Genomic DNA, 21,094 nt, shown 5'->3' with positions numbered 1-21,094 from the left:
TCTTGCAGATGAGAATTTTTGTTGACTGAAGGCTTTATCCAATGTGAGCTTTACCCTCTGTGATTGAATGAAGGGCTAGATTGAGATTGTTTTTCCTTATAGTGCTCTTCAATTTTGTTCTCTGTGTTGTTTGGGCATAATACTTCATCAGCAAAACGGGTCTGATAACTCTCTTCCAAATATCCATCTTGTTTGGTTTGCTGGGAAACACTTTTCATCCAAGCATAAAATACATTGTTAAAAGAGTCAACCTTCATAAGGTTGAAATCTGAGTCTATGGACATCCTAACACTGAAATGAGCATACTTATTTTTGGAGGTCATTAGTTTTGCCTCGGTACCTTGTGTCTCCCCCACCCCCTCATCTTTTATAAGATATAAGATCAATGTCCCTTAAGGTAGCAGCATTTGTCATAATTGCCTGATACTTTAGTGTCTTTCAATACCAATATTAACTTTGACTATGGGATCACTAAACCGTATAATAATTTTGAGCAAGGAATAATAACTTGACTGTTGAGGACCAGTGAAGCTAATAGCAAACTTTTCAGACAATGACACACCCTTAGACTCAAATTTAAGCTTGGAAGCTAATGAAATGCTTCTTGGGTCATATATATTGAAATATGATAACTTGGTTTCTATATTTAATGATGAATACTAATTTTGGCATGAGGAAACAAACCACACGATACAGTGAATGAGCAGTCTGGTTTTAACCATTCAACATCAAAGTGGGTAGAAGCCCCATATTTCATGTTTTCCCAGGCAAGAGGGGATAAGCCTAAGGAATGTTACCTTCAACAAAATAAAAAATACAATGTTTATCCCTACACAGAATCATTTATATATAAGTCTTTGAAAAGCAATGAGAACCTGAGGATCTTTTTTCTTTTTTTTCTTTTTTTGTTTAGTTCTTTGCAAATCCAGACCACACTATTGATCGCTAACTATTCATTGCTGAAGGCAGTACTCTGTATTTAATAAATTAAGCTTTAATCTCTGAGTCTAACAAAGTAATTGACCTCAAAAAGAAGATAAATGAATATGCTGTCCTGAGCTCATGATTAGAATCTACTTTCTAGTTTCATCATTTTAGTATTTTTCAATTCAGTGAATTTTTTTCATTCTTTTGTAGTTTCTTTTCACAATTTTTAACACCTTCACCCTACTCCTATATCAACAAAGTCAAGCTATTTTTTTAAATATATATTTTATTGATTTCAGAGAGGAAGGGGGAGGGAGAGAAAGATAGAAACATCAATGATGAGAGAGAATCATTGATTGGCTGCCTCCTGCATGCCACCTACTAGGGATTGAGTTAGCAACCTGGGCATGTGGCCTTGACCGGAATAGAACCAGGACCCTTCAGTCCACAGGCTGACGCTCTATACACTGAGCCAAATGGGCTAGGGCAGTCAAGCTATTTTTATTCTTAGTTTTGAAATTGAAAAGTTTTAATATGATATTCTTATACTTTGCTATTAATATTAATAATTTAATGTATTTTCTACTTTAGAAAAAACTAGGTGACTAGTATTCCTGAAAAAAAATATCTGAAAGTTTTCTAATATCACAAAATCATAAGTAACATAACATATAGCATATATAAATATTTTGATTAATTGATGCTTTAAAAATTTGGGAAAATTGGTCCTATTTGCTTCAACACTGATTTTACTTACTAAATCCTTGAACATTAGGGAGTTTTAATGATATTTAGCCTGATTTTACACTTGGGAAAAATTAAAAGAAGAAATATTTGGTACCTTGGACAAGATTACACAGGGTTTATAAGCATGACATTTAGATAATCCCTCAGTATTTATTGCCACTACAACAGAATTTCTTTGGTTAGGAAAGTGTGTTCTTCACAGTAAGAGGGTGAAGGTGTGTACAGTGTCCTTTATTTAGCTTTGGTTTCATTTGATAACAAATATAAAACAATCATTGTTCTTCTAGACACCATATCAAGACAATTAATGGTTCAACACTACATTAGTGAGAATTGAAGTAGCTAAATCACGTTCTTCAGGCAACTTCTGATGAAGCAGAAATGATTTCTAGCTTCCATAGAATCCATGGAGAGATTTATAGTTTTTCCTTGTCTTTCTCAGGAAAAAGCCCCTGAGAGTTCCAAAAAGAAGAGTTATTTTGTTGGTTTTAGGTGGGTTTTTTGTTGTTGGTGGTGTTGTTGTGTGTTTATTTATTTATTTTTGGGTGGGGGTTCTTTTGTTTTGTTTTGTTTTATTTTTACTTAGAATTGTTGAGTTGTCCAGGACTTCATTTGTCCCTGCATTAGCTGAGAGGGAATATACCTTCATGGACTAAAAGGAAGCCTTGAGAGGTAAAGCACAATCACTCATTTGTTGGCAACTTGGGTTTATGAACTTAGAAGCATTATCTTTCCTTAGCTGCCCCAATCACATTCTACATATGGGGTAAAACTTGAGCTTACTCAGGACTCATTTGTCATCCTTAGTGTTTCCTGTAACACCCAAGTGCTATTGCAGGAAGGGAAGGTTTATTTCTTGGGATAGTCTTTTTCATTTAGAACCTCTTAACCAGAAAGTCCAATTGCATATCTTTCCTTCAAATTTTCTAAAATGATAGTTTGTATGTATAATGATAATGCAGAGTATTTCATAACTTTTCAATTCATTATGGCAATCAAGTTCATTATATCTTTGGTATTAAGTAAATATAATTGCATTACCACTCTCTGAACACTGATAATTAATTGCTATATATTGCAATTACAAAAAGTTGAAACTATTACAGTAATTTGAATGTACTATTTATGAACTATTCCAAATAAAAGCAGTTTAATTAAATCTAGTGTTAGAACAGATTTGTAAATAGGCTGGTGCAAATGTTTTTATCAGTATGCATTTGCTATTATGTTAATGAGGATACATTGCAACATATTTTGTTTTGACTTCACATCAAACTATACGATTTTCTAAAATTTAAAAATAAATGAAAAAAGAATTGGGCAACTATGGAGGTATAGTAAATGCTAAACGCCTAATAATAATGGATGTTCTTTCAAATAGAAATCACACGTTCCTCTATTTTCTTTGACATGGAGATTATAGATGTAGGGCAAATCTTATTTTAGATAGTCACCCGCCTTGGCCTGTGTTTCTAAGTGATTAGAGCATTGCCCTGAGCACCAGAGGATTGTGGGTTCAATTGATTTTCTATCAAGGGCACATACCTGGGTTGAGGGGTATATCCCTAGCCCTGCTCATGGCTCCTGTGGGAGGCAACCAATCGATGTATCTCTCTCACTCTCTCTCCCCCTCCCCTCGACCCTCTTACCCTCCCACTCTTCTACTCTCTCTAGAAAGAAAAAGGAAACAATGGAAAAAGTATCCTTAGAGGATATTTTAGCAGGGATGGTGCAAAATCAGGTGTCTTGTAACCATGACCACTTGGCATTTCTGATCAGAGTTTTAAGGAATATATATATATTCCTTAAAAGAGAGAGAGAGAGAGAGAGAGAGAGAGAGAGAGAGAGTTATTTTTTTATTGAGGTAAGTAGATGCCCTGGGATTTATAGCTATTCCTAATGTTTGACCATTTTCTCTTTTTATTTGCAGAATTTTTCAGAGAACTCCTAGAAAATGCAGAAAAGTCACTCAATGATATGTTTGTACGGACCTATGGGATGCTGTACATGCAGAATTCAGAAGTGTTCCAGGACCTGTTCACAGAGCTGAAGAGATACTACACTGGAGGCAATGTGAACCTGGAGGAGATGCTCAATGACTTCTGGGCTCGGCTCCTGGAACGGATGTTTCAGCTGATAAACCCGCAGTATCACTTCAGCGAGGACTACCTGGAATGCGTGAGCAAATACACAGACCAGCTGAAGCCGTTTGGAGATGTACCCCGCAAACTGAAAATTCAGGTCACCCGCGCCTTCATCGCTGCTCGGACTTTCGTCCAGGGGCTGACTGTGGGCAGAGAAGTTGCCAACCGAGTTTCCAAGGTAATTGAAAATCTCTTATCTTTCTAATTGGTCTTCCACATTTACTCTTTTTTATAAAACAAATGTTTACAAGAAATTCAAGGTGAAAACTCACGAACAGCGGTCCTTGCTCTTCGAGAAATAAGCTAAGTGCTAAAGCTTAAGTCTGGCTTTTTTTTCTTGCTTAGTGTGAGAGAAGACAGGATTTCAAGTTGTTCCATGTGCTTTGGAACATAATGCCAATATTTATCAGCAGTACAGCAGAGGAGCTTTTAACAGGGATGGTGCAAAATCAGGTGTCTTGTAACCATGACCACTTGGCATTTCTGATCAGAGTTTTAAGGATGATAAATACTCATGAAGCAGTCCATCCAGAGGTTATAATCCCCTGCTAAGTCCCAAGGTGACAGTCTTCATGAGGCCTGCGAGTGGAGACAAGCTGTTCACAATGCCCGCACCTGGCATTTCTTCTTCTTTATCGCCCTTGTCAAAGTGGCCAAATTCCTTAATCATGAAGGAAGAACCAAGCGCTGACACCTGTAGAGCTGGATTATCGAGGCCTAATGAATACAAAGTATAGATTCTGGCAGAGCATTCCCTTTGTTACCCATTAGCTTTGTAATTCAATGCCACGTATCGTGTTGGGCTTAGGAGGAAGATAAATCACTCGCACGCCTTTGTGCCTTTCCTTGATGATGCCTCTAACCCCTTAATGCAAGGAGTGTTTCCCCACGGCTGTCCTTAAACATTGACTATTTGCTATAACAATTTCCTGTGCAGAGGATATCTGCCTTTGTTTAAATTGTTCCTTGACATTCAGCTGCTCTTATGAGATGGGCTGGCCCAGTTCTGAGGTCAGTCCAACAAACACACTGAAAGATGATCACTTTCAGAGGCAAAGGAAAAACAATACTTAACAGGAATCTGATATGATGTCACCCAAAGAATGTCATATTTGTACAAAGATTATTGCTCAACTCAACGTTCTTATTTCAGGGTTGTGCCCAAGAGCCACACAGTTTTCTTAACTGTTGGTACTATTCTGCCATGTTCTTTTTCCTGCTTTGCTCACCTCAATATTTATATCTGGGCATAAAGTTCATGTATCCTCTTAAAAAGTGTTTCTCTGAATGCTATTTGTAAAATTCATAGCAATTCATTTTTTAATTGTCAGTTCCTAAAACATTTATTTGAGCTTCTGAGAAGATTAGTTACAAGAAGGCTTTAAAGGGGATACTCACAAAAGATTTAATAATGTATAACTCTAATTATAAAAACAATGTTTTTATTGAAAATCAACAATGTTCTGAAGTAGAGCCCTAAAGGTAGACTGATAAAGACTTGGCCAGTTGTAACAGCAAGAGAAAGTATGATGACCAGAGAAGGTTTGTAAAATATAGATAAGTATAACAAATAAAGATATAGTTCATATGTTCTAGAGCAGATAGATTTTGTGTGTTTTTTAAAAGTTTAATTACAGAGGCTTCAAATTAAAGTCTTTGCTTTTGTTGAACAATGAAACAGACATACATCCAGCTTTTGAGAAACATGAGGTAAGAAATTCAAAGCATGGGCTGGTATATGCAACATTCCTGATTGTTTATGTTGATTCTGCCTAAGTGTGAATAGTATTTAAGTGCTTATATTTTGGTCTGGAGAGGTTCCAGTGAGATAAGTGGATATTTTATAGAAAGGCTTCTAAAAAGCCACAGAGAAGGGTCCTGCTGACTCCTCTTCCTCAGGGGATGGCGTTAACAGTTGCTGGAGATGGTGCCTCCCCTTCATCCATCATTCCCTGACTCTCAGCCTGAGATCTTTGCCTATCAAAAAGTAACATGCTACTCTTTGTGGTGAAGGTTGACATCATGGACCAACCACCAGTAGAGTGTGACCTTTAATTTCTTTCCAGATGTGATGAGGGATGTACTCTTCAATACCAAGAGCTTGTTTCCCCTAATTTCCTCATAGCCAACATTCATTTGCAGAGCAGCTGCTGTGGGTTTGTAATACAGTTTGTGGTCATGTAGCCATGGAATGCTCACTGTTCAATGCAGATATGGGCTTGTTTGATGGAGTTTTATTAGCACTAATCTACTCAGATCATAAATCCCATGCTGCCATCCGGGCACCACCATTAGATAGATAGATGATGATGATAGATAGATAGATAGATAGATAGATAGATAGATAGATATGAATATATACACTTGGTTTAAAAGAAACTGAGCAGTTGCGTGTTTTTAAAAAATAATTTATGACTCAGGGGTTTAAATATATTACTGATGAACTTTCTCACCTAATCTTACCAAATGGTCTGTAGAGACTAAACCAGATAGATCTATGTAGGCTATTCCGGTGCTGGTGATTTTCAGCACCCAAACTATTTCTGGTAATAAGAATAAAATATTACAAGGCAAAAATATCTAAAGAGGAGAAGCAAAGTTGGTGTTTGAGGTTTAAGCCCTTCATAAATCTGAAGCCTCCCTGTGGTGTGTTCAATGAGTGATTTAGAGTTGGCGAAATGATTGCAGAAGAGTTCAAGGATTCAAGGCCAAGTTCCAAAATTGAGATCCACAAACGAGCTTATCTCCTGCAGCTTGGTTTGAGGGATATTTTCTTTTCCTCAGTTTCTCTCTTCTCTTTCAGTGGCTTCTTAAATATTGAAGGGATCATTAACACCCTCTAATTAATTGTTTTGCCTGGAAAATTTTTCTATTTGGCAAAATACAGCAGAGCAGTTTGACACAAATGTTTTGAGACATCATTACAGGGAATTTTCTTATCAGAAAAATGGATGACTAATTTGCAGGCATAAACATAATGATTTTTTAAACTTGTTTTTGTCATCTTCTATATACATTGTCTTTTGTTAAGCTTAGAATTGAGCAAGTAATTGTAATTAACTGTAACTGGATCTTAGATTGTTAGAAGTATTACATGATTCTAGAGTAGATATCTGTGGTCATTTTAGAAGGATTCATTTTCTACATGAATGACTATTTTTGAGAATGTCATGTGTTGACAAGATGAGGAGAATCAGTAACATTTATACTATGCGGGTGGAATTTTCAAGTTATGTATTTAATTTGGATAAGAATTCCAAAATGCCTGTATTATTGAAGAAGTCCATGTCCTAAAACTGCAATTCTGCACCTGGAGAAACTGTTTCACGTGTGCACAGATAGACAGAGAGAAGAATGGTTATAAAGCAACATTGTTTACAACAAGCAAAAAAGTAGAGATAATCATAAACACCCCACCTACACTAAGGACGATCTCTGATCTCTTCACACCATGGAGTCCTATTACATTTCTGCGACACATCCACCTGGAGAAACTGTTTCACGTGTGCACAGATAGACATAGAAAAGAATGGTTATAAAGCAACATTGTTTACAATAAGCAAAAAACTAGAGATATCATAAATACCCCATCTACACTAAGGACGATCTCTCATCTCTTCACACCATGGAGTCCTATTACATTTCTGTGACACATCATCTGTATTTTGCACTATGTGCTCACCACCCAAAGTCAAATCATCTTTCATCATCATATATTTGACCCCCTTTACCCTTTACTATTTCCCCAACCCCGTTCCCTCTGGCAACCACCATACTGTTGTCTGTGTGTATGAGTTTCAGTTTTATATCCCACATAGTGAAACCATATAGTTCTTAGCTTTTGCTGACTGATTTATTTTGTTATTGCATATTTTCTTATGGCTGAGTAGTATTCATATATTATATATACTAGAGGTCCAATGCATGAAATTTGTGCAAAGGGCTCAACCCCTCTCCATGGCGGTGGCCACTTCTGCCTCAGCCCTCACAGCCCCAGCTTCGTCCAGAAGGTCATCAGAAAGAACACCTGGTCTAATTAGCATATTATGCTTTTATTATATAGGACTGGAGGCCTGATGCACAAAAATTCATGCAAGAGTAGGCCTTCAGCACCGGCTGCCCTCTGGCACCCGGGACCCAGGCTGCTGGCACTGGCTTCCCTCAGGCATCCCACAGGCACCCGAGGCCCCGGGCTGGCTTCCCTCGGGCCTCCTGCAGGCACCCAGGACCTAGGCTGGCTTCCCTCCGGCCCCAGTTTCATCAGGAAGGATGTCTGGAATGACGTCCGGAAGACATCCGGTCTAATTAGCATATTACACTTTGATTATTTATATATATACCACATCTTTACCCAATCATCTATTGAAGGACGCTTTGATTGTCTCCATATCTTAACCACCATGAATAGTGTTGCAGTGAGCATAGGGTTGCATATATCTTTGCAAATAAATGTTTTTGAAAATTTTGGGTAGATACCCAGGAAATATGATAGCTCTATATTGGGTCATATGGTAACTCTATTTTTAATTTTTTGAGGAACCTCCATAATATTTTTAATAGTGGCTATACCTGTCTACATTCACACCAACAGTGAATGAGAGTTCCCTTTTCTCCACAACCTCTCTAATACCTGTTAAACATAAGATGGTAGTTACCTCTGGGGATTAGGTTTGGAAGTATTATAAAGGAGGAGTATATAGGGGTTTCCAAAGTTACCAATAACATACTGTTTCTTAATCTCTATACTATATTTATGTGTGTGTATGTATTTAAGGATTTTTTAATGAAAAAGATTAAAGCAAGGTAAGACTTTACCATGTTCATCTATGATTCTCTTCATCTGTGCAGATATGATCAAATCCCCAAGCTGCCTGCCTCAGGTGCCTGTCAGACTTACTGTTATTTATGGATTTGTTAACCATTCACTTTCTATGCTCCACACTGCTCAATGATATAAAGTAGGTGTGGAAGGCAAAGTCTAAAAGGAAGATAAAAACAAAATTTTATAATATAGTAGCATGAGAGAAAGGATCCAGACTATTAAATCACACCCTCACCTGGAAGTGTGAGTGAGTGTGTGTGTGTGTGTGTGTGTGTGTGTGTGTGTGTACATTGGTGAGTAGAAACATGGGTGCCAGCAATCCCCATGAGGACTTGTCAGACATTGAAGAACACATAAAGAAGGCTGCATATGGAGATATTAACAGGATGTCTATTTAAACCAACCTTCAATTATTCCTCATGAAGACAAATGAGGAAATAACTCTAGTGTCTTCACTGGTCATTCTTGATGCCATTTAAACAAAGAAGACATGACTTTCATATCTTTCTGCTTTAATCAAAGTGACTTCTGCGAGTAAAAACTGCAAATTGTGTCAATAGCAATTGCATCAAGTCATTTCATAGATTCATTCCAGACAAATTAGGTTGGTAGTAGACCTGGGATCTGTAGAACTTGAACTATTGTCAAATACCATCATGCTCTATCACCTATCTATTTATCTATCAATCCATCTATCTATCAATCTATCTATCTATCTATCTATCTATCTATCTATCTATCTATCATCTATCTATCATCAATCTTCTATCATTCTGTGTATCCATTTTCTATCATTCTACCTGTCTATTTATCTAAAATCTTTCTTGTTTGCCATTACTGTGAAAATAAAATCAGTTTGGCTTTTCATCCTTAGTAAGACAGAATATTTTTGTCAATAGATACTGGCCTATGTCTGCCTCACTGACTGTTGTGTTTGAATGAAGAGCCTCTTAACTGGTTCAACCACCTGAGTAAACAGCCTTGCATTTGCAGTGTGCCTAGAGAGTCAATTTTCAATAAGTGTGGTTGATGGACCATAAGGCTGAAAAAAATTATCAAATTTTATAAAATTTTGTAAAATGAAGGCTATGAAGTACATTTATTTAAAGCATTCTTTATCACAATAGAAAAGCATTCTGAAGAATTTACCATTGATTAATTTACAAGAGAAATGGTATTTAAATTAGCTGTTTGCTTTTGGGAAAGAATTTAGGAATTAAAGACTACTTGTCATAGCTCTCCCCTGAATTATTTGTTCAGTTTCTTCAGTGGTGATCTTTTGATTGGAATTAATTTTTGTGGAGTCATCCAAGACCACAAAAAAGCCCTAGGTGAATGAAAACTTTTTCATAGTTCTTCTGTGATTAGTGTATTCTCTTTTGCAATAGATGATTATTCAGTGTAGTTTACTTCAAAATGTAGTGTTTTGAAATTATCAATAATGCTTCTATGTTTACAAATGTTAAGTCAACATAAATAATATATGCTTGGTGCTTTATGATGGTGGTTATATTTAGAAAGTACTTTGCAGTCAATAAATAAGTAATTTCATGATAAAGATAGTAATAAAAGGTAGTATTAGCACTAAGCATCATAACAAAAAAGTAGTTTATTAATATAACTCATTGAAAATGTATAAGTTTTACTATGGTCCAAGTTCTATAATAAGCACTGGAAATCACAAGAATATAAGCTAGTTCGTAAGAAGGAAAAAAACATTTCCCCTCAAGATAGCATGTGGGACTTTACAGATGAGTGTAGAGAATTAAGATAAAAGGTCCCATTTTGGTTAAAGCAATTTGGTTATTTTGATTAAAACAACTAAAATATTTATTAGTAATTTTATGTTCTCTGACTGATGTATGTTTTTGATGTATAAATTTGAAAAATGTTTGAGTTATAAGAAGAGGTTAAAACTTGAGGAAAACTAAGTATTTACTCTAACATATTAAAAACTATTTGTGTATTCTTCTTTTCTTTTTTTTTTTGTACCTTGTACCTATTTCTAATACCTATATTTAATTTGGGCTATTTTATTTTAAAATTATAATTTCTACTGGAATTCCATTAAAATGAGTACCATTCTCCCCACTGAATTCAATTTTGAAATTGTGTTCATACTGAAAGAAGTTAAGAGTGTTCCTAACTGTGTCTAAATGCAACATAACTAGAAAAGGTCTGGAAACCACAGTTCTGACTATACTGTACCTAACAGGTAAAATCTTCCTCTCCCCTAAAAACTGAGATAGAGTGGTTATACTAGCCCAACATTTATCTGATCCAAATGTGGAATCTTGTCAAGTAGACCTATTTTGATGATTTGGCTCTGTTCTTATGAATAAACATTTGTTCAGTGTGTTTTTAATGCCAAACATTGTTACTAAGTTATTGAGATACTAAGGCTAAGCAAGTTAAAGTACTTACAAGTACTAATTTGAAAGAGGGAGGTAGAAATAAATAATATCAATATATAATGAGAGAATTGTGCAATAAATGTTTTGGGAACAGAAACAAGAGGCACTTGGCTTAATCTTTGGTGAAACAAGCCATCAATGTATAGAAGTCTGATCCATACATTGAAGGATATGTGGGCCTCAGGCAGACGGTGAAATCACCCAGCTGCTGAAGATGCTTCAGGTAGAGACAGCAAGTGAGCAAAAGCACAGAGGTGTGATATCCAATGATGTGTGTAGACAGTTGCAAGCAGGTGGTATTCCTAAGGCATAAAGTACAAGGCAATGCATAGCAAGAGATAAGGCTGCTGGCCTTAACTGAATCCTTGAATAATAACTATCCCACTAATGCTTTTATTCATGTCTATTTGCCTGTAGAATTAAAACAAATATTTCTGTGGTTTGAAGTCTTCCTGTACTTTTGAGGGACAAATATGTGCTGAGAACCTACTATGTGCTGGGCATTTTTCTATAAGAAACAAGAAGTAACAATAGCATTTTACTCAAGGAAATCACTATCCTCAGTCTATACAAAAGTTTAAGTGTGGTGCAAATGAGCAGTAAAATGTGTATAAAATACTGTGTAAATCAAAAGAAATACATGTTTTCCTTTACCTGGGGAGATTGGAAAAGAGCCTTAGAGTAATAATCATACCTCATTAGATTAAAGAATGAACAGGGTCTTACTGAGGGAGGAAAGATGTAGGGCTTCTTGCCAGGGGCTCAGCTTGTACAAAGGCATAAATCATGAAAGATCATGGTTTATTGGAGATGATGCTAGGAAGTAGATTTGTATTATATTGTGTGGGTCTTATATTTCAAGTTAAGGAATTTAAAAGACTTTGCATAGTCAAGAGGGTAATAGCCAAGATTTTTCAAAAGACAAATATATGATCAGACTCTTACTTATAAAAGGATGGTCCAGGTATAGGGCAGGTACTTCTTACATAAGGATCTTTCAACCTGCTTTCTACCAGCAGGTCAGGGAGTCCTTCCTGCACCTACCGTTTCTCAATTCCTTCAACTTAAAATATTCACTATGCTTCCCTAGCCAGTTTAGCTCAGTGGATAGAGGGTCGACCTGCAGACTGAAGGGTTCCTGGTTCAATTCTGGTGAAGGGCACATGCCCTGGTTGCAGTCTTGATCCCCAGTAAAGGGCATGCAGGAAGCAGCTAATCAGTAATTCTCTCTCATCATAGATGTTTCTATCTCTCTCTCCCTCTCCCTCCCCCCTCTTCTCTGAAATAAATTTTAAAAAATATTTTTTAAAAGTAAAGGAAACAAAAAGGGAGGTACCATAAATTTTTGAGCAGTGGAATAGCAGCAATAATAACCTGATGTACAGAATGAACTGGTGATTATAATAGAATCAGGGACATAGAAAGGGAACGGACTAACTATTCTTGGGGGGAAAAGGGGTGTGGGAGATGTGGGAAGAGACTGGACAAAAATCGTGCACCTATGGATGAGGACAGTGGGTGGGGAGTGAGGGCGGAGGGTGGGGTGGGAGCTGGAAGGAGGGGAGTTATGGGGGAAAAAAAGAGGAAAAAATGTAATAATCTGAACAATAAATATTTAATTAAAAAAAAATATTCACTATGCCAAGGAACCATGTGTTCTGAATCCCGCCACTGACATAACAAAGAATATTAAGAAATTTTAAATAAAAAGTATTCAGCTTGATGGTTGCTGTTCATATTAATAAAAGCTTGAATTCAAGGAGCATCCTTGTCTCCAAACAGAGAGATTCAGAGAGGAATCCAAACAGCGTTGCTAAGTTCCCTCATTTACTACCCTCAGCTCATAGTCTTTATCCTGTCACATTCATTCTCTTTATCAAACCATTAAACTAATACAAAAACTTGAGGCTTAACCATTTCTTTGGGTATTTACTTCATTATAAAGTCTTCCATGTCATGTAAAATGTATATTAAAGAAATTTGATATAAATTAGATATACATGCTTTCTCCTGTTTTAAAAAATATGGTTGTTCCATGGGAGTATAAACTGGATTGGGAGAGACTGTCAGGGGCAGTGACGGGAAACTATGGAAATTGCATATGAGCTGTGATGAGAACTGAGACAGAGCAGGTGGAGCAGAGTAGAAAGTGTATCTGAAGAGCAACAAAGAAGCCAGCATGGCATGGATGAGGTTTGTCTTCTTGGGTTTTATGCCCAGCATCTAGCACAGTTCCCAGCGCAGTTTGTTCCCATTTAGTAACAGTTGTCTGCCTGCTTGGTGGTTTGAGAATCACCAACATATAAATGGTTGTTGGCAAAGGATGGTATCATTTAGCTAGAGAGAGAAGAGAACAGGATCAGAAGGAACACCAGAGTATAAATATTTAAAGAGAAGAGGATATAGAAAGGAAAGCAAATGACTGAAACCAAAAAAAAAAGCATATCATCTTGAAAGTATAAAGAAAGAGAATTTCAAGAGGATCAGAAGGAACACCAGGGTATAAATATTTAAAGAGAAGAGGATATAGAAAGGAAAGCAAATGACTGAAACCAAAAAAAGCATATCATCCTGAAAGTATAAAGAGAGAATTTCAAAAAATAGAATAATCAAAGCATCAAATGTTGCAGATAATCAGGTGGGAGGGGCAGAGAAAATAAACCTTTGGATGTAACCATTAGGATCTTACTAACTATAGCAAGAGCAGTTTGAATGGAGTGCTTTTGATTGGTTGAGGATTTAATTGTTTTTCCCATATATTCTGGAACAGGCTGGATAAAGCATGATCCATGGACTAGTGTCCAAACATGAGCAAGCTGTTACAGTTCTGCACAAGTACAAAAATTGAAAAATTAAAAAAAATCTTGAGAGCAAATTTAAATTGCCCTGACATCCAAGACCCCCCATCAGTGGATTCCTCCTGGGATGTTGTTGAACTTAGTCTTGGGCAGTGTGAGCTGCATCTGAGTTAAGCTCTGTATGATCAGGTAGCAGGCCATGAAATTCTGGGGCAAATCAAAAGATCATCAAAAGCCTGTCCAGATCATTTGAGCCTCACACAGATAGTTTGAGATGAGATGTACTCTATTCTAGAACAATGATAATAGGAAAATAATGAACATATTTCACTCTGTTCTATTGGCGTGCTTGGATTTTCTCTGTCTTGTATGCAGTTTTCCTCTACCCTTTTTTGTACCCTCCTGCCCTAGTCTTTCCCCCCGGGGGTACATTCTCTATGTTTATAACCATGAGGGGCTCTCCTAAAGCCAGTTCCATTGGCACGCCTACTCTTTTCCTGTGCCCCACAAGCACATGAACTACTCGGGCCAGGGGAAATGTGTGCTATGTGTGTCTTTGTTCCTAATCAGGAGCACCCACTGGTGAAATGTGCCCTTTCAGGGACGCCACAAATAGCAAAGGTCCAAGGGTAAAACTCTGGTGCCCCAACTCAAGGCATCTGCTTCTAAAACAGCCCCATAAGGGAGAACGGACCTGACAGTTTATCCCAGTGTCAACGCTGCCTCTGCTCGTGGGTACTTATCTCCGAATGCATTTATGCTTTTCCTACCAGGAGGTTCTGTGAAACAAGGTTTGAACAATAGTCGTGCTGTAATGACTTGCACATGCAAAGGCACGTTCCGAGTGCTGACAGGAGACCGTGCAGGCTGCGTGATGTCATAGGCTGAACTTGCAAGTTCGGAGGATTTCTCTTTTATTGTCCCATCTTCAGAGATTCAGTGTTACAAGGACATTCCCTGAGGCAATATCAGTGCACTGTAGAGGTTTATGAGCCAAGATATACATCAAAAAGAATTTTAATAAAGCTTGACAGATATATTGCATTAGTAGTGCTGACATGGTGAAGCAGGACTTATGGAGGGAGTAGGGCATACTGGTATTTTTTTTAAATGAGGTATTAGGTCATACAGATATTTGATTGTAAGAAAGATGGAGGGGATGTATTATTACAGGCCATAGATTTTCTCATTGTTATCTCTGTGATTACAAGCAAGGGTTATTCCCCTTCACATGTCTGCATTTTAGCTCTTCATCTTGATGAGCGATATTCAGTACAAACACAATGGATCAACCCCACATGCTTAGAAAATAGTCACAATATTGAAACTCTGCATTTTCTTGTGTCTAAATCGGATAGCCAAGAATGAAAATGGACAGTTCAGAGTTTCAGTACTAGGATAATGGTGACTTTGACATTCAGATGTAAGTAAAACTGTGGCCTAAATCAAAGAGACGTCAAGTTAACATCAGTTGACACTTGATGGCTGGCATAAACAGATTTTTAAAAATTTATTTTCACCCTTGAAGGAATGTGCTGTATGTCAAAGATGCCCTGTCTTATTTAATACTAAGTAGGATTTTATATGGAAACTTTATTCTGATCAGTTCATGGTATCAAAGAAGCCAGCAAGGCGAACTTTTCTGTGTTCATTTTGTATAGGATTTTGGCAATTTAAAAAGTTCACTCATGGAACATTTAAGCTTTCATAAATATATTAATTATGGAAACATTATTCTGCATACTATTCTCGTAGTAGGTGCAAATATGAGCCTCTCCATAAAGAAATATATTTGTTTATTAAAAATGGGTGTTTAAACTTTCTTCATTTGCTGGCTTTCTAAAAACAATTTTTTTAAAGAAATATTCCTAAAAAAATTGAGGCAAAATTTGTTTTACTGGTTTTTAATGAAAATGGATATCAGTAAGAAATAAAATATTTTACAGTGATTTTAAAATTAGCAGAGAGCCAAGCACTCTGAAGAGATCCTCATTCCTTTCTTCTAGGGTTTTGTTGCTCAGATGAGAGGCTGAGCCAAGGAAAATTCAACCGTGCTTGCAATAACACATTTTATTGAAAGGATGAACCTTGTGATATCCTACTGCATTTGCAGACAGAAGATAACTATGTAAAATATTTATGACACTCTTTCCATAAGATATCACAGATATCTATTTTGGAATGGAGAAAAAAGTGTCCTGACATTTTGACTAGAATGGCAGATACAATCCAGATTGAAAAGACTTTATTTGTGCAGGGGGTGTGCGTGTGTGTGTGTGTATTTTCAAGTGCAAGCTGTTTTTCCAATGACAGTATGACATACCAATTATGATAAATTGTAAAGCCTTTGATTTCTAGCTATTCCAGGTCTCCCTCATGATCAATTAATAGTTTATCACTTGTGTTGTGTTTATGGGACAAAGGGAATTGGGGAAATGTGTTGATCTTATGAATCACTCAAGCCAAATGGACATTTTCCCCCTTACTTTAGCCAAAAAACTCAAATAAGAGTTGCCACTATAGTTTAAATCACCTGGATATTTATTTTTCTTGGTGGTCAGAAAAAATAATTTTATGCATGTTCATCTCTTTATGACAATAAAATCAATATGAGCTCAACAAAAAGAAAAGAATGTTGAAAATGCAAAAGAGGCCCTAGCTGGTTTGGCTCAGTACATAGAGCATTGGCCTGCGGACCCAAGGTTTCCGGGTTCGATTCTGGTCAAAGGCAAGTACTTTGGTTGCAGGCTCCTCCCAGGCCTGGGCCCTGGTCAGGACGAGTGCAGGAGGCAACCAATCTATGTGTTTCTCTCACATCAATGTTTCTCTCTGTCTATAAAATAAAGAAATCTTATTTTAAAAGAAAATACAAAAAGTACAAACATAAAAATAAAATAATCCTAAATTTCCATTTCCAAGACATAACATGTCAAAACACTGGCTCTAGTCTTATTCTATCTCTAATATATTTTATATATAAGTATCTCATGTAAGATGTTTAATATTGGACTCTACTTGTTTTCACTTTAAAATTGTAAGTGTTTTTCTACATCAACAGCTTTTCTTTTTTAAAAAAAATTACTCTTATTTCTTAAATATTTATTTTACAACCTAAGATATTTGTTTGCTGCTAAAACATTTGGGGAATCTCTCACAGATAGTCAACCTATGGACATACTAACAGCTGCCTTAAGTAGTTTATGTGTATGTGGGCGTGTTTAGCTTAACCCCTTTTTGCATTTAAATGTCAGGCCTGGGAATCCCATGACTTCCTTATCATGTATTTAATTGTTGAAATTTCTTGATTGATTTATAAATACTCCAGACAGTTGTATGAATTAAAGTGGAGGTAGAAATGAGGCTGATAGAAAAACATTCATTAAAACTCCCTGGTCAATACTTCCGCAGGGGCCCAAAATCTGGATTTAAGCTAAATTACAAACTGGTGTATCTTAGTGGTAACTGGTCCACAGGCATGTTCTATTTGGCATGACATTTTTAAAGTTTTCAAATAGTGTTCTAAAATTGGAAGAATTAACATACAAATGTGAATTTATACAAATTCTTGCACAGTCTGACTACCTGGTCATGTGTTCTGCATGGCAAAAATGAGCTTGTGTTAAATAATGTTTAGGTTGGGTTTCTTTCACCTTGAACATCTAGATTGCAGTTTGAAACACGTCCATTCCCCTGGAGTTGGTCTGATTCTGAAATTGGTATTGCTTACCTTCTATCACTGTCATTGGCTCTTTCTCAGATAGTGGAGAAGTGGTTCTCTGTACCAATCTTTTCTAAAGGTGAAATGTGCAAAATTAGTAGGGCCATGTTTCAAGAAAAAAAAATGGTAAAAATAATGATGATCATTCTTTAATAAATTTAGAATATTCTAAATATTTAATATGCAAATAGTATCTGTTTAACAAATGCAGCCAGTGTACCTCACACATGGTTAATATCTCCGTAGCAAGTGAATTTGCAAACAGTCCTTTAAGCTTTCTATTAGCCATCACTATGCAGTACATTTTCTTCTTTAATCAAATAAAAGCAAACTGATAGCTAAGAAAAAAACAACAACTTTACTATTCCTGAGTTTGTGATCGGGAAAGTGTCTTTCCCTTTAAGGTCCTTAAGAACATCCTTATAATGTGCACAGCTAGAAGTTCTCTCCTGATGAAATGGACCTCACCAAGCACAGGCCTTTTTCTAATCAATGTCATTATAACACCATCAATAGTATCAAATGTTCTTCCTGTCTAGCATGAATGGGAGCTAACAGTTTTGGAGTACTTGCCAGCCACTATGCTAAGAACTTGCTTGCACTGTCATTTAATCCTTATAATATACCCATGAGATAGGTATTGTTTTTATATGATTTATTAGGTAAGGAACAGGAGGCTGGACTGTAAATCCACACTGCCTCTCACAATTGAAGCTTTTGTCTTCGAATTTAGCAAGCTAGTATTGGACAGCATTGCCCAATAGCAATATGATGGCAACCCGATATGTGATTTAAATTTTTTTTATAATTTATGTTGCTCACATTAAAATGAATAGAAACAAATGAAACTAATTTCAACAATAAATTTTACTAAACTTAATATATCCAAAACATTACATTTAAATATCTAATCAATACAAAAATTGTTAATTAGGTATTTACATTGTTTGTATAAAGACTCCTCAAATGTTTATGTGTACTTTGCACTTCTAGCAGATCTCATTTGGGACTGGCCATATTTCACATGTTCAAGAGCTACAAGTGGCTAGTGGCTAACATTTAGACAGTAGAGATGTGTCATTTTAATGCATTAGTTTCCTATTTAAGGTATAGAATTTTAGGACCTCACACCAGGAAGTCTAAACTCTTATGAGTAATTATTTATATCGTTTCTCCAGTTATAAGGGAAATAAAGACAGATTTGTCTTTGTGTTGTTCTGGACCCTGTCTGGAACTATGACATAAATAATTAGACACTTTATTAGGAGATTTGTTCTTTCCAGTCCCTCAAAGGCCCTGCACTTAATATTACTGGTATCCCTGAGTGTAAAAAGCATCAGGAAAATTGTAAATCACCATGGATGAATTAATCTATGGTTTTAACTCCTGCCTGGGGAGGTGGATGAGACTAATGAATGCAGGTGTTGGCAACTATCTATGGATACAGCATTCAGAGTAGCCAAAGCGCATGCCTGCCCAATTGATGGGGAACAGGGGCTCATGGAGATAGTTGGCTCTAAAAAATGGATCCTGCCCAGCAGGCTTGGTTCAGTGGTTGAGCATCAGCCCATGAACCAGGAAGTCATGGTTGAATTCTCAATCAGGCCACAAGCCAGGGTTGCGGGCTCAATCCCCAGGATGGGGCAAGCAAGAGGCAGCTGATCAATGATTCTCTCTCATCATTGATGTTTCTATCTCTCTTTCTCTCTCCCTTCCTCTCTGAAATCAATAAAAATATATATTTTTTAAAAATGCATCCTAATGCTCAAAATCACTGGACCAAATGACTCAAAACCACATGACTAATTTGAGTTCAGACAGATTTTGAGGGCATTTCCACAGGGTTTTTTTTTTTTTTTTGGTAAAGATAGCACTTTTCAGGTAAAAGCCCAGAAGAATCAGTTCTCTTAGATTTATCATAAAACATTTTAGCACATAGTTTTTAAAAGAAACTAGAACATTTAGTCAACTACTGTTTGGGTGCATAAAGTGATGCACTAGGGTTGACAAAGTTGATGAAATTCATCTTCCCCAAATGCCTGTCACTGTTAGAGAAGAGCTTATCATGAGAGAGATCCTATTGAATAATTTCTATTATGGAATTGATAACTTTCATCACTGCTCTGCAAACTGATGTGTCATTGGGTGGGTTTCCCCTTGTGAAGTAGAGAATCAGATCAACCCAGCATAAGGAGCAGCCATTGTGTCTGGATGCAGGCAGCTTCCCCCAGGGTCATAATACCACAGTGCTCAAGCGCTGACTTTACACTTACTTTATAATTATATTCATTAAATTAATTTATAGCACATAAACTAATTTATTGTGTGATTTAAAAATCATTTCCCTCAAGAGAGCCCAGACTATTAGGTTAGGAGTTTTTTGATCACACATTGACTCAATTTCAGGGGCAGGCGTTTTAATGTCAGCATCCCATAATTTAAGCTACACTGTGTCATTTTCTCTCTACTTTCCACAGATTACAAGTAAATCAGAGTATTTTTAATGAAGAGAGAGTTTGTGGATCATTTCTGTCTATCAAATTCTTATTTTGTCTTCATTCCAACATCTACAGTTGCATTTGGTCCTTGGTGTCCAGGGACCCTGCCAACTAATTTATTGAAAAATGAGCTTAATACTGTGAAGCAGCACAATCACTTTGTGGCCTCATTTAGGTCTTTTTCTCTCAGTGTTGCTTCCATCTATATTTCTCCTATTTCATTGCCTCAGTTTCTGCTGAAATCGAAACTCTGATCACCTCAGGCGTGGGCTGTGCTTTAGGCTGTACTTTCATCCTAAGACCATCCTCATCACATTCCATTTGGAGTAAGTCCTGTTCATAAATCCCAGCGGTATATGGCTTCCCAATTACTCCAGTAATTTGGAATGTTTACCGAAGTGCTTTGCTTTCCAGATAGATACAAACTTGAAATGACAGGTTCCCATCTACAAGAGATTGACAAGGCTGAAGTCAGCAGCCTAGCTTGTCTTCCACCTCTCGCTCACCTTGCTGCCTTGTGTCATTAGTCCCAGCTCCATGTCTAGTTTTATTAGAGCAAATTTATTCAAGCTTTGCCCCAACATAAAAGTTTTTTTGACACTTTCTGTCATTCTCTTTATCTATTATGCCCTTCTTTCCTCTCCCCAGCAAATCAGCTTTCTTGCCTCCCTCAAAACTTGCTAAAATGTACTCATTGACCCTTCTAGTGTCTTCAGGAATCTCCGTTCAGCCTAATACGTGGGATTTTTATACCCAACCTTTTCCAGGACCTCTGCACTATGCATTTACCATGTGCAGTTCTTCATATATTGTTTGCTTTGAAGTATCCACATTTTCCTGTAGGATGGGCCACCTCATGCTGAAGATTGGAACTTAAGTACCCATGGAAGGAGCATGACTTCAATCTTTAATATTCCTCAAAGCAAGCAGTACTGGAATCTGGGTGTGGTAACCATTGAATAAATAGTATTGCTGCTGTTATATATGTATTTCCTTCTTTTAGTGTTATCATGCTTAGAATGGTGG

The 21,094-nt window shown here is 36.7% G+C and overlaps 1 protein-coding gene across 1 annotated transcript in view; it reads left to right on the top strand.

Annotated features, from left to right (window-relative positions):
* The window catches only part of GPC6 (glypican 6), a 1,148,404-nt gene that overhangs the window by 558,610 nt on the left and 568,700 nt on the right, over nucleotides 1–21,094 (top strand). Inside the window, exon 3 of the mRNA XM_014530079.1 lies at nucleotides 3,605–3,996. Within this exon, the coding sequence (XP_014385565.1) occupies nucleotides 3,605–3,996 (392 nt within the window). The remainder of the gene's footprint in view (nucleotides 1–3,604; nucleotides 3,997–21,094) is intronic.

The sequence above is a fragment of the Myotis brandtii genome, unplaced genomic scaffold, assembly GCF_000412655.1.
Source record: "Myotis brandtii unplaced genomic scaffold, ASM41265v1 scaffold71, whole genome shotgun sequence".
Classification (NCBI taxonomy): domain Eukaryota; kingdom Metazoa; phylum Chordata; class Mammalia; order Chiroptera; family Vespertilionidae; genus Myotis; species Myotis brandtii.
Note: the sequence above shows the minus strand (reverse complement) of the source record. Positions and strands in the feature narration are given on the sequence as shown.